Raw genomic sequence first — 15,732 nt, forward strand, 5'->3', positions numbered from 1 at the left:
TGATTATGACGTGGATAAAACTGATACAGTGGGTGATGCTCTGTACAAGGATGACAAAAGTCCTTGTTCTAACACGTGTATGTCGAAATGCTTTGTGACTCTTACAGCGTGTGAAGAAACCGTCGCTATTGAACCATCTTTGACAAGTGGGGATTTTGTGTAATGACAGATCTTAGTTAGGTATAGAGAAAGACGCAGAACGTTTTTGGCTCGAATCATATCGATAATTTACCGAATATTACTTCCCGACCGCCCTAACATCTCGAAAGAGCATATTTCCCATCCAAAATCACGAGTTCAATGGTCTGTCTATTCATCAGCAATATCCAAGTCATTTTGAAAGCCATTTTCAAGACTTAAAAGGACCACTGTTCATGGTTCAACAAGATTTATTACATGAACAGCAGATGAAGTTACAAGAGCTAACACGAATATTGAGAATGAAGTCGATAATTAATTCGTTATATACAAGTACTAGGCAGTAACAACTATGATCACGGATAGAACAATTCAATCCTAAATTTTTTAGTCATTTGTTGAGAGGAATTGCCTTCCTCCAGACGGAGAATGTTATTAATAATGTAGTCGTGTGATTACATTTACAAATTGAGATAAGTACAAATAAATGAGAAAACTGAAGGAATCAACAGAAGGAAAAATTTCACTGTACAAAGGATTCAATATCCCAATGATGCGCTGGTCGTTTTCTGAGAAAATGTAACATCTCTGACTATCACAATCCGTACTTTAATCTTTATCAAGTATTCTTACGTCTTAATCACGCTGTGAATTATGACCAACTATCATGATCTAAATATAATTTTGCATGATGAAATTATTTTTTTACAGAAAGCTATATATTTACTCTCAGCATATATGATATAATAGCATTTGTAATATTACCTGAGAACGTCACAGTCTGTTATGTTTGACTTTTATACAAACGACTGACCGAAAAACATCAAGAACTTCATACCAGTAAGATTAAACACCAACTATTGCGACAACATGTATGCTGGTCAATATGAGTGTTGTTGAATAGCTTGCTACCATGCATTTATACCTTTGAGCGCCAGAGTCAAGTTTTGTCCCCTTATAAAATGTACCTCAATCAACTTTTATTAGGTTTTTGCCAAAATTTTGATGAAAAGCTGTGGGCAATGAAATGCTGTGTTCATTTGGTTCAAAATTATCAGGTAAATTACAGAAAAGTTCATAAAAATTGTGGAACTTGTACTAAAATTTTGGTGGGAAAAATACAGTAGTCAAAGGGTTAAAACTGTCTGGCAAGAAATGAACGGAAGATGCATTACAGAAACAAATACGAGGAATAAATCAATATTTATAATCATTGTCTAGCCTATCTATTTCTGAAGATATATGATTTTTAATATGGTCTATGATATATACCTATTTATCTTAGAATCGTTCGAATACATGATGTGCACAGTCATTCTTCTGAAGTATTGTCGCCAGCATCTAGCACATGACGCTTTCTTGAGAAATCAGTCTACATTGGATGAATTGAAGAAGAAACTACTTAACAGAAGCAGCAGATCACCTTTTTGTAAGCTTGCCGGAAATCTTTATTTTGGGCATACAGTATCGGATTAACAGCCGAATTAGCAAAGCCTATAGAGACGGTTACTGATAATGTACGCTCAAACTGCAACGGACAGTCGATGCAAATCCCGGCTACTGTAAGTGTTGTGAAGAACGGTGCCCACATGATAAAGAAGGATAAGATGACAAGTCCAACTGTCTTGATTGCTTTCAATTCTGTTTTGCTCACTCGTCGTATGCCGCTTTGAACACTCACCTGCGGTTGATGGTGTGAGTTGGCTCGCTCAGAGTTAAACTCGTTAGCTCTTTTACGGTTCTGCTCCTCGTCAGGTTTCCTTGATGTATCCGTTTGGACATAGTCTGCAGACGTCTCTTGGCGAGTAGGTACCGCACGGTGTTGGTTGGAATCTGGGCCATAGTTTGCTGAATCTTCATTGAACGCCATCTTCACCATTCCTTTTTCAACGGCAACCTTGCCGTCTACTTCGCGTGGAATTTCGACTTCCTCAATAGAAAGGTTTTCCTGGCCGTCCGTGAGATCACAAGAAGTAGTTGGTTCGTTGTGTTGAACACGCCCACGAGGGTTTTGGGATTCTATTTTCTTCAACTGATCTCTGACTACCTGGAGAATATGAAATCCGCAGCGAATGATTATTGTGCCTGGGATGAAAATGAAAAATACAGCAGTTGAGATTACGTAAGTTGGCTTGATCGGAAAGCATAATGGTGGGTAGACGTTCTCCCATGCGTTTTGTTCACGAATTTCGTTCAAGCGAGTGATCGTTGGGAGACCGGCATAGAGAAAAGTACAGACCCATGTGATCACTACAACGATTCTTGCCCGTTGCTCGGTAACAAGCTGGTGGTATCGCAGCGGGTGTATCAAAAATATGTACTTATCTACAGTTACAAGAAACACTCCATACGCAGAGGTCGCTGCGAGTCCGATGTGAAACACTATGTTGAAGTTGCAAAGAGCTTCACCAAAAGTCCATCCTCCCGCCACATGAGCTGCTGCCATCAAAGGTAATGGAACAAAACCACAGAGAAGATCCGCGAATGCTAAGTTAACTATGAAGATATTTGACACTTTATCCCTCAGGTTTCTAACAGTCAAGTATGAAGTGATGACTACGATGTTTTCAATGACGATGATGCATGATACTGCTATTTCAAAGAAAATTAGACCAATGTGCTCCTTTATCGAAGACTTTTCGATGTAGGTATCATTTGATACGTTGTATGCCATCAGTTTAAAGTAGACAATATACTTATGCTGATTTTTTGAAGCTAGGTTATTATATATAGGCGTTCTTAAGTGAATTGAGAAACTGAACTGTCAAAATCTGCGCATTCAGAATGTTCGGGAGAAAACAAGCTTGACACACTTGAAGGATTCTAAGTAAAGCTGTTACAAATTACTGTAAACTGTGAAGATATTACTTGATTGGAGACGTCTTGTTCTGCGGTTCGCCGATCCACTTATGCTTGTCAACTTAACGCAGACTTTGTTGGAGAGTTGAAGAGACTCGACCAGATATGCTGCCGTCCGCTGGCTGAATCTATATGGGTAATTTAAATGAATTTAGGTATTTATCTTAGGAAGTGGAAATTCTAAATCATTTTTGTAATCTTCGATACTATTCGTATCATGCATCCATTGGTTTGCATAGAAAATGACATTGTCCGGTATAAATGGATGGGCGGAGCCGTCATTGTTATGCCTGTCAGGTGTTGTTCAAGGTTTCTAACTGACAATATAGCTATGTCTATAAGGTATTTTCTCTTCAGAGATGCAACGAAAATTCATGATTGTTAATTAAAATTATAAATGCACATGCAGCAGATTACAACGTTTTTGCTAGGATCGGGATTTATAAAATTTCCATGAAACATAATGCATTAATCAACAGATTAAACAGTTAACATGATAAATGCAGGGGAAAAGTCACAAATAGAGAAAACACCAAGACGGGGAATTTTTCAGTCCGATCGATTAAATTAAGGGTGTACATTAGCCTAGAAACTGACATCCTATTAAGACGCAGACTGATTTTAAACAAAGCAAAATCTCCAAGTATGTTGAGGTGATTTACCACCTTTCCGATTAATTTTTTACATATTTTAAAGGATAAAAACGGAGTGGTGGCCTCAATAATAGTCGTCCATACCTGTACAGAAATTAAGGAAAATGTTCTTCAGTGGTTGTAATTTCTGCATGGCCTTTGAAGTCTAGTGTCAGAATCACTGGAAAACTCTGTACAAAGAAAGAAACAGTAAGTTGCACGAACATATTAAGCGACCGCAATTATTGAAACCCTTTCTGCAGCCATATGAATTCATGCCTCCCGACCATGCATATTCTACCAACTTAAACCCATGTTGATGTCACCGAATTCCTTTTCAAATGTGACTTAAATTGTCTATCAAGTCTTCCAAAATACAGACGATAGAGCTTTTCCTAGAACCGATTTTGCAAAAAAAACCAAACAAACTCAAAAAAATCCAAACATGTTTCCCACTCATTCCTTAGTGCTGATCATGACAATACGGCAATTATAGCCAGGCATACATTCAGGAAAACTTGGCTAAACTCTAACGACGATTTCGTAATCTCAACTGCTGAATTTGACCTGCTTTAACGTTTACAAAACCCTTTCAGAGATGTATTTCAAACGCTCGGCAAATATGCAGCAATGTTCGGAAAATGGAAATATATGCCAGTTTTAATAGATTACCAGATGTGAACTGAATGTGCTTACGTATTTTACAACAGGTTAATTACATAGTAGGCTTCACAAAACAACCAGATATCTGTCTGATCATCATGTGTAGCAGGTTTCATCAACTTTCGCACAATACATTCGGTGTTACATCATTAATTACAAAACTTCATTTACTATGCCAATGAGCAATTATTAATTTGACACTGCTCAGTGCTTCATGGGGTAATAACATATCTAGCAGGTCAACATCTGTAGCACGTGTCATCAAATTTAATGCTATAATTATTTTGGAAGTAATAGCAATAATTACAAAATTCATTAAACATGCAAATTATTTGATAATGCTCAGTGCTTCATGCGACAATTAGATATTTATCAAATCAATATCTGTAGCAGGTTTCACTAATATATGCCATAATTTTGGAGTGTATCACTAATCACAAAGTTCATAAATGAACCCTTAGGTAAAATCACTACCAATGCTTCACAACACAGATATCTGTTGGATCAGTACCTGCAGCAGATTTCATCAAATTTGGTACAGTTATTTCGGAGTTATATGATTAATCACAAATCTTCATTAAATATGCAAACGAGCTATTATTAACTTGACACGGCCCAATGCTTCTCCGTACAATTAGATATCGATCAGATCAATATTTGTAGAAGGTATCATCAAACTTAGTGTAGTAATTTCGGAGTTATATCACAAAGTACAAAAATTCATTAAATATGCTAATGAGCGGCTAATTGACATGACACTCAGAGTATCATCAAAGTGTTCTGAGATTGCCATCTGTGGAAAATTACATGAAATTTTATGCAGTCTTCATTGATATATGTCGACACTGTCATTACTGTCTCCATAGGAATTGTATGAAAAAAAATGATAGTTCATAAATTCATTAATATGCAAGCTACACTAACCAAAATCTAACCAGTTCTTGCAACTAGCATACAGTACCTGTCTACCAAATCTGACTTGAACACTTTAGCCGTTTTTGAGTTATCGTGTAAACAGACAGACAGACACACTAACACACACACACAGACACACTAACACACACACACGGGCAGACCTACAGACATCGGTACGACATCAGCTCAGGTGTGTGAACACGTGTGCTGAAAACGGACTTTTTTGAAAAAGTTTTAATACCATGGTGACAAACTTTGCTACCTATTGTTAATTCCTTTCTTTAAGGTGTTCAACTAGCTTGTACGTGCTGTGTTGGCGGTGCTGTCTTATTGATAAATGTCATGAACACACTTTTGAATGCTTTAATTTAATTACATATTTGTCCTTCGAAAATCGTCATCTCAAAAATTCTACAGCAGCACGTTCTGCAGCCAAAAGATCACAGGGTTAAAATAATATGCTTTGTGTAGACGTATTACTTTGTTCAGAAGGCCTCCTATATTGCTCAGCCGAATGACGATTATGGATTGACTGCTGGCAATGATATCTACAGTGTGCAAATACTTGATATTTATCACGTGCATATTAAAATACGATATGAAAGGCTGCACACTTTGCAACAATATGGCATTTCTTCGATACAATTGTGCAAAGCCAATTCATAACATCGGCTCGTGATTTTGACGACTGCAATCTAGAAATCGAAAAAGTAATGAATAGCATAAGTCTTTATTCTGAAATCCTTTCTTGTTTTAATTTATTTTAGCAGATTTTCAGTATTAATTTAAAGTACTGTTTTACGCTGAGTTGGAAGCAGCTAAATGTGCATTCAAGTTTTCATAACGTTTATCAACATCAACAGTGCGCTTTTCTCATAACAGTGTAACTCACAAACAAGGAAATTTTCGATTGAATTTGAACTCACGACCTATGGTGCCTATTCACCTAGCGAAGACATCAGCTATCTCAACTTCTCAAGCTTTTAAAGGTAGTCCAATAACCGTGGTAGGTATAATATTTCTTCCCGCGACCCCTGTACAAGCAGTCTCACTCAGTGGCGCTCTACGAAGCCCTCGCGTATACAAATTGGCATCACATAAAACTCGCCCAAAGCAATGAGTACATCGACAAGATGGGCTTCAGGTAGCCTCGCAAACAACCAAGTCTATTTCCAATAACATAACCACCTACTCAAGGCAAAAATTTCGGTAAATTCTTATTGCTATTCGAACATACAAGCTACGCTTCCAATTCATATTGCGGAGACGTCAACCGTCAGGATCGCCGTGGCTTGTTCGGAACAAGGTAGAAATTTGTTTAAAAGGTGTCAATGCAGTGATCGAGTATAAAGCAGATCGAAATGACAGTCGTTGTGCCCATAAGATGTAAAATGCCAAGTAAAATATTTTTGACATAAACTGTTTGACAAATAATATCCCGAGATATATGAGATGACCACCGTCATACAGAACACTTTGTGTGATGAAGCCATTGAAAGGAAAATGCATGTTCCTTCTATTGTTTTTCCTGCAGTTTTATTTCCTTGCATGGCTTTTGCAGAAACTTTAACATTGGTCTACTAGAATTGATGAACCAGGCAGAAAATGAACAAATAGTTAAATATTATCAGACATACACCAACGCCTATACGTGTATGGTTCAATGCTGGCGACTCTTACCGAAAAACGTCACATCTGATATTTTACATTAAACGCAGCTATGTACACATACTACGTCATCATACTTTGAGTGTTCCAGAACTCTATGTACATGCTCAGCTTGCAAGAAAGCAAAGCAAACAAACAAATGGCTGCCTCACTACGACAACGTTGCAATATTTCCGACATAAAAAGGCGGGCTTTAAGAAATTGAAACTTGTGAATGTTATACTATGTGATGGTACTTCCATTGAAGTTCTTGTTATTTTTTGAAAAAAGCCCAAACGAATATTCTACGGTTCGCGTTTCGCACAATACCGCATGCTTACCTGACTCAAAAATGTCCTGCGGACATACGCCATGTACACTTTGAATATTACCATGTTCCTTGTGTTTCCTTAAATATTGCGAATTGAATGCAAAATAGTTAACTCTTCAAAACGACCTGTGCTCCTAGTGCGTAATTACAATGCCGAATCTTGGTTTTTGTGGCATCTCCATTTTCATACACTTGTAGTTGCAAAAGAGAAAACATGCGCGTCGCAGTTAGACACAAGAACCGTTAAAAAGAGTAAAATTCTTTACTGGTCTAAATTTAAATGTAAAAAGTATTTTTTTTTCAACGTGTTGTTTTCTTGCAACAGAAATGTACTTTGCCCGCAGGGCTAACACGGTTAAGAGCCCCCGCACTGAATTTTAATGATCGACTTATTTGATGATAATTGTTTTGTTGACCATGGAAGAGATTCTACTTAATGCGAGAAAATAGTTTCAAACGGTATAGGCTAAATTTTAAATTTTCCCTCGTGAAAAATTTTCACTTCACGGTCATTCTAATCGCAGGAAGAACAGTGATTTTCTGTAATAGGGATATGACTTGCCAATGCCATCTTAAATTACCAAAACACGTACTAATACCCAGAGGAAAATTTGCTGTCACATTGTATATCAACTATACGTACACATCTGAATGAAGGTATCAAATATTTTTTTGAAACCTATTTTCAATGATTGTTTGCGCCTAATCCAATACTCGAAAGGAGCATAGTTTCGCTCAACGTAAGTGTAGGAAGACTATTAGCTCCCTGTTAAGGGATATAATACGTTCAATGCCATGTAAAATTACCAACAACACGTATCATCGTAGATGTATAGAATGTGATGTATTGTCAAGTTGAAACTCGAGTAAGAGAGAGAATCTTGAATTATGATATAATGATCTCAAGAGCCTCAAGCCATGTGATTTTGCCGACAAAATTTTACAGTCATTGCCTCGCACCACTTATAACACTACGCCACCCTCAATGCAGCACAGCCAAACAACAGATTCTCGTTCAAGGAGAGAGGCTGTTCAATGAATAATAATACTGATAATGAACCTCTATAACGATAACGTGAAATGTTGGTAACGTCCGTTTACAGATATTGGTTTCCTCTGTAAACGTCTCAAATACCTAGCATGTTCATTAGATTATTACTAGCCTGATGCATAATTTGTTTCCAGTGGGCGTTATCATTCACTATGCATACCTATTAAGAACTTGATTAACGTCTTCGCTTTCCCGTTGTCTTATCCAGAGATGATTCTCGCACAACCAATACCTAGCATAGTGCTGTTGATTTCTTTTAGCCCCAGCCTACACCGTTCAACCTCTATCGACATTGTTTCTCATGTATTTAAATAGCCATTATTTGTAACTTTTGACCATTTTTACCTCGAAAAATTCCATGTTGGAGGCTCATATTTGTGGCAAAATGTTGTTTTACGAAGAAACAAACATGATTAGTGATGTTATAGCCACATAAAACTGCTAATTTTTGTTCAAACGTGTTGCCCTTCCGAGCTCGTTTGTTGACGTCGGGCATGCTCAGCGTGCTGGGGAGAATGCAGATATGGTGACGCCGCGATCATGCGAGATGTACAAGTTCACGTTTATTGCGGGATCAAACAACATCGCGTCGTGGATTGCCAGACATCTGGCTACGCAACGTGCTGGGACAATGGACTACGACGTAAGTACCGGGCATAAGTAATGAATATTTATTTTGAAATTGCTATAAATGGCTCGCGCAGGTGCAGAAGAATGCCTACGTTGCAATCCGCGTGTCAACACAGTTTGTATTTCTGTCCGGACAAGAATTGAAATTTTCGTTGTAAAATCACATGTTATTTAGTTGTAGGGCACGTAATGTTTCCGAATAATATGCGATTCTCTGTTATTTGAAAGGCTATTCAACATGAGCCAGTGATCATTTCAATCAAAACCATTCGAAAAATCGCCAGAAGATACAGCTAATGGAACTTTAAATATGCACAATTTCCATCATTACAGCTTTCCTCACACAGATTTCGACGTAGCCAGAAGTGATTGTCAGAACCGAGAGTCAAACTGTCCACGTCCATTGTCAAACTGTACACGTCTATAAGACTTAGTTTACTTTGCTCTGCCATAATACAATTGACACCAAAAAGTCAAAGGATGACTCTTAAATTATATTGGTAACCCCTACATACACCTCTTAGCTGACAACATTTTGAAAATAAACTTGAAATCATTTTTAACTATAAAATAACTGGACTGTCCTTTCCCTAGAAAATTAAACTGCATCCTCATTCCCCGTTACAAGCCACGAGGTAAACAGTATGTCAGCAAAAGTAACTGTTATGACGTGTTTCGTGAAAGATATCAGAAACACTGGGCTGATCTGACATTTGTCGATAAACATTGATTCAAATGCTGTTATCCCAAGCAGACAGTTTCTGTGTGGGGAAAAGTTGGAGTGTATGACGCTCGAGTTTATCGCTACTGAAACTGAAAGCAATGATGTAGTGAGAATCTGAACTTCGCTCTTTTCATGCACGTGGCTTGCACTAGTGTGGCTGATGAACAGATTGAGAATAAGTATCGGCCATTGATTTTCCGCCTCCGCTCGACAAATATTTACTTCATGGGGATTTCCAAGACACTCATTTGGGCGACCGAGCCTGCATGGTTGTGCCTTCATTGCACAGGCAAACGGAGCCCACGGCGGGAGGTCAGTACACTGTTGTGTAAATTTTGCTCAGCTCATAGGTATTCAGAGCAGTCAGCTTGCCATGGCGTCTCCAACGAAACTTTGCAGTAATATAACTACTTTGTTTTGTTGTTTAGAAGTTATTAATGAGTAACAGGATGTCTAACATTAACCTGAACAGTACATAGTCCTAGGGGTTCATACAATATGTACAAAAGGTTAACCTCTTTGACCTACCAGGTTTACATTTTGGAAAAGGTTTCAAAAACATTGTTCAGATATATCTATTGTAGAATGACATCGAGAACAGTAGTATTAGGTGATGTTTCATAATCCAAGCCATGCCAGTTTCTGTGTAGGGAAAGTAGGAATCTATCATAATTTCAACAAGCATATGAGAGCAGTTGGACTGTGAGATTCTCGGAACATAGATGATTTTTTTGTGAGCAAAGATTGCAAAAACAATACGAACTTTTACATCATATTTCAAAGTAATCTAATAAGCGGTTTTAGATTTAAAGAACGGGGAAAATTTACCATAACAATCAAATAAGAACATTCATGCATATTTTTGAAAAAAAATTTACTGAAGTAACCAAATCTTGAAGCAGTCGGTCAGGCGGTTTCAGAGAAGAATGTTTGAAGAATGTTTGTGATTTGCACCAAAAGTGGTAAAATTTGCCCTCAAAAGACAAATATGCATATTTTTCCACAAGTTGAATTACTCTGAGTCAGGTCGCCCCCAGCAACCCGCATACCATATTTAAAAGCAAGTAAACCGGCGGTTTATGAGAAGGAGATGAATGTTGACAGACATAAGACAGACGAACACCGACGGACAATCCATCTATCTGATAGGTTCCGCATCATTGACAATGGAGCAAAAAATATCACCAGCAGAATTCACCAATTTTACATGCTGGCTAGGTTTCATACCATGATTCTCGCGTAGAGCGGTTGGCGGAGTAGCCGGAGAGTGTCTATGTTCATGATGGCGTAGCTGGCTGATTGGCTTGATGTCAGTGCATACTTTGCAAAGCATCGCAGTGGATGTTGAACATACAATGACCCCATGCAGAAGTGGTCCAAAGTTGACCATGATGTCCTGGCAAAGCAGCCTTCTATAATGTCCACCTGTGGTGATGCAGATTCATAACTGCGACTTTGAAACTGATTGATTACTTTTTATGACAACCAGATGTAGCTGTTGCAATATGCAGATTACTTGATCTGTTAGTTCCTCTTCACCTCAACTGCCACACTAGATATGTACAATCTACAACACGACAATGAAAATAAATAAAAACACAATATTGTCACCGACACATGGCAACATACGTCAATGAGTTTCACTGTCACAGAGATTGCACAACATAATGCATTTCTTGACGATGGATCAAATTTTAAACTTTTATGTTTCTAAGAGGCTTAGACATAGAAAAACTTCGTCACTGACTCTCATATTATTCTATATTGAACTTTTAAGTTGCTCTTAAGTCAATGTTCATGAAATTTTTCAATCTTAATGCGATGATTTTTTGTTACACTTTCAGTGCTTATTTAAACATACTTCGGGACTGCTCAAAGTTTGAACTTAATTGGTCAAGTCCTATACCCTGTTGTAACTTTGACAGGTGAACTTTTGACCAGTCTATAGCATTTAAATATGATATGTAAAATCGTTAAAAGGAAAATAGGATCTTTTGAATTCAGTGTCTCCATTGTATAGCTTCAACTGTCAATGAAGAGAAACCATGCAATGGCCATGAATTTCCCACCTCTCTCGTATGGATTCACCCACATATTCGCTAACAATGGTATGCGGTTGGAGGTAGTCACCGTCGCCTATGGCGAGGTAACTATGAAATCGTGTTTTCCACTAATTGCAGTCATCCTTTCCGCGGAGACTTGTGTGCAGTGACGTCAAGACGCCGAATGTATCTCAACACATATCTATCACGTGCAATTTTCATTGGCATAGAAAAAACCGAAAATGACTATTGTTTCGTTGAAGTTCGGTGAAGCTGTACATACAAATCTCGAATTTCTTTGTTGTTTAAGTGTGTGGAAAAAACCATTGAAAATCTTTCAACGCAAATACAGTGCAAATCTAATAACCCCGGAAGTACATATATACATTTTACACCCTTCAGCTTTGAGGCTTTCATGACAAAGAATAAAGAGGCGGTGTGTAACTTTAATCTTTTCCCTCATTATAAGAAACGTGAATTTCGAAGCCGTATCGAAAACTACTTTTAGTGCGCCTAAGTGATGTCGCATTTTATGATTCATAAAGATAATTCTGAAGGTAACATAAAGACTAGATGAGAGTTCGGTCCACTTATTACTTGAGGTAGGCTCAATCTGGCTAAATCAAGCAAATAATGAGGACATCTGAATTCGTAAAAAGTTAAAGAGTGTCATGATATTTCATTCCGCACAAAGGGGGTGTCACCTGATTTTCAAAATGTCGACCAAAACAAGAAGCTTTGCTTCAGTATGTAGATATATAATTTTCAGATAAAAAGAATTCCACTATAACTGTGCAATAACTGTTGCGGTAACCTCATTATAAAGTGGAAAGCAAAACGGGCAAAAAAATAAACATCGCACAACCCATCACTGTTGCTATATAATTATGTTGTTGGCCAGAAACGGAAACCCTTTTTTCTGGACGCACTCTAGAATGTGTCACTTTTGAACCATCTTTACTTGGCCTCGAGATTTTTTAAAGTGTATATGTTACGCCTGCTTGGAAACAGAAGAGAGATTTAGACTCCGTAAAACCGTACTTTGAACTCTGACAAATGAGAGGCAACAATAAATTTCTCCTTTATTTCCCACTTTTATATTTGCACATTTGACAATGGACCATTGGTATCATTTAAAAAGGCGTACCGAATGATAAATCAATCAACTGACAAATGCTACTAACACCATTGTTCAGTATCTGAGAAAACGAAATTTCATATGGTTGACTTGTGCAAAGTTTGTACTTTCAAATATAGAAATTTCGATTTTCAAAAAACTAAGACGGTGAAAGCGTTTCTTTCTTCAAAGGGCTCCAAAATGAGCCCACATAAGTGGTTGATCAGAAAAGAACTGGAAAAGTTTGAGAGTCCAAATATCTGTCCCCGAGGCGCATTCTACCTTAAACAACGATATGCACAACAATGTTTACAGGTGACAAGACACTTTGAATTTGTCAATGAAGTGACCGAAGTAAGTCACACAAACATAAAGTCGCAGCGTAGATTTACAGAAATTAAATATACCTCATCTTTAGCTTCTAGTAATAATAGCGCTTTGTAAATATGATAACTGGGGGTAATTTGTAAAGACAAATTTATTGACGTCAATCCCGCAACAACTGCGTTTCCAAGGAACTCCTGGAAGAAAAACCGAGAGCGCACTTAAAAATTGCGCATGGTATCACTAGTACATCTGGCAAAGAGTGCCTTTTGTTTGCATAATTGCGAAAAATTAATGTCGGTCTTCATGCAGGCAATTTTGTCAATCGGCAATTTTAGAAGAACACTCCGTTCTTCATTAAAGCAACGTGTATACGAATCTGATAGTACTCATGTTATGAAAACTGAAATATAAAATGCAAACTTGGCTTAACTGTAACAAAAATCACGATTGGCAACAGTATCATTGAATTTGACCAGCTGTAACGTTAACAGAGCCCTTTCAGATATATATTTCAAACGCTCGACAAATGTGCAGCAATGGTCAGAAACGGGAAAACTATGTCAATTTACATTAAAACATACTTTTTTGAAAAAGTTTAACTTTGCTATATATTGTTAATTCATTTTAACGGTGTTCCACTACCTTGTACGTGCTGTGTTACCGGTGCCGTCTTATTATTAAAGTCAAGAACGCTCTTTTGACGCTTTCATTTAATTGTGTATATGTACTTCGAAAATCGTCATGTCAAAAACTCTACAGCAGCACGTTCTGCTGCCAAATATCCACAGGGTTAGAATAATATGCTTTGTGTAGATATACTACTACTGTGTGTAGATCTATTACCCGTATTGCTCTGCCGAGTTACAATTATGCATTGACTGCTGGCAAGGATATCTGCAGTGTAAAAGTACTTGATATTTATCACGTGCATATTGAAATACGATACAAAAGGCTGGATACTTTGTAACAATATGGCATGTGTCATTATTTCTTCGATACAGTGTGCAAAGCCCATTCACAACATCGGCTTGTGATTTTGACCACTGCTATCTAGAAATCGACTTAACGATGGATTATTTGAAAAGTGATGAATAGGATAATAGTTATTTGTTCTTTAACCTTTTTCTTGTCCTAATTTATTAAGCAGTTTTCAGAATTAGTTTAAAGCAATGTTTTACACTAATTTGCAAGGATGTCAGTGTGCATTCAGGTTGTCATTAAGTCTATCAACATAAACAGTGCGCTTTTCTCATGACACTATAATTCACAAACGAATAAATTTTCGAATAAAGTCGTACTCGCGACCTATGATGAATATAACATTTACTTTATCTTCAGAAGATAGGTATTTCGCGGGAATGAGGAGTTACAAAGTAAGGAATTTTATCTGACTGCAAACGTGCAGACAACACTATCTGTGGTGGAGGTCAAGATTTTATCAGTCATGCTGATCCTCTGCCCGAGGCTCCAAGCAAGACTAGCATTTCTACCGCTCTACGTCGTGTGAGCTTGAACAACATCCACCTCCCCTCCTTTCCACCGCAGTTGACCATTGATTTTTGTGTGTTTGGGCCACCCCACAGCAAGATTGGAACAACATTAAATGCGTTACCTATGTAGGTGAATTCTTTAATAGACTGCTAATTGGCCCGCTTTGTGCGTTTCACTCTTATGAGTATGTTAATCATTGAACGGAAAAATATTTTGTGAGACACTTTCTTTAATTTGGCACCAGTTTTGTAACCTTCTCGATAAAGTTCACCAGTACAACTTTATCGCAGGTATCAGCAGATTATTTATTGTAAGGGCACACGTTTTGTGCTATGCTTTGTTTGTAACCAATTTTGTGGTCTGCATTTTTCACAGTTACAGTTTTTCATTAAACGGCCACCCATTTTGTGGCCCTTTTACACCAACGAAGACATGAGTTGGATATTCCTTATTTTCATCAGTGTTTGCAGCTGGCCACACCATTGCATTGCAACCAGTGATGTAGGCCTTGGATAGGGGGTTTGGTGTTCAAACTAAGTTATCATACCTTTATCAATAAATAGCTGCACTGCACGTTTTAAATAGCAGTTTTTTTTTCTCAAACAAAAGAACGCTCAGTGAACTATTGCCAGCAACATAACGTTTGCTGTAATACACATATAATTGGGTCTAATTATAAAAAGGTAACTAAACCAATACAGTATTATCCTTGGATGGCTTTTTCAATGATGGAACTTGGTCGCCACGTTTTACGAACCACGCTTTGATCACAAAAAATCCTATTGTGGCAAAATCTCCACACTGATCCCCTTTGTTGGTGGCGCTGTTTGAAGAATGCGCATCATCAAATCATCTAGTTTTCAAGCAGGGTTTCTTATTAACCAACAGTCTTTGGCGATTTCTTTCCAGCTGTCAATATTACATGAAACATGACTTCAAGCCGAACCCGCAGTCTAACACGATCACTACTACTAACAAAACAACATAATCACCATCACCACATCTTTATCACCATCATCATCATCATCATCATCATCATCATCATCATCATCATCATCATCATAGTTTTTCTTTAGCCTTCCTTATATCACCATATGCGGTTGGCCCTCTCTATGAATAAATCGATTAACCACTTTAATTGCGCAGAGGGTTGACTTGGTAATGA

General features: G+C 37.6%; 1 protein-coding gene across 1 annotated transcript; it reads right to left on the reverse strand.

Moving 5' to 3' along the window:
• Nucleotides 1-1,540: 1,540 nt before the first annotated feature.
• On the reverse strand, nt 1,541-2,812 carry LOC139138058 (probable G-protein coupled receptor No9). Its single transcript, XM_070706280.1, has one exon. The coding sequence runs from the start codon at nt 2,810-2,812 to the stop codon at nt 1,541-1,543; it is 1,272 nt and encodes a 423-aa protein (XP_070562381.1).
• Nucleotides 2,813-15,732: the final 12,920 nt, after the last annotated feature.

Source organism: Ptychodera flava, chromosome 8 (assembly GCF_041260155.1).
Source record: "Ptychodera flava strain L36383 chromosome 8, AS_Pfla_20210202, whole genome shotgun sequence".
Lineage (NCBI taxonomy): Eukaryota > Metazoa > Hemichordata > Enteropneusta > Ptychoderidae > Ptychodera > Ptychodera flava.

Excerpts from the sequence above, each read along its gene's own strand:
- LOC139138058 (XM_070706280.1), bottom strand. The coding sequence starts at position 2,812 with ATGGCATACAACGTATCAAATGATACCTACATCGAAAAGTCTTCGATA.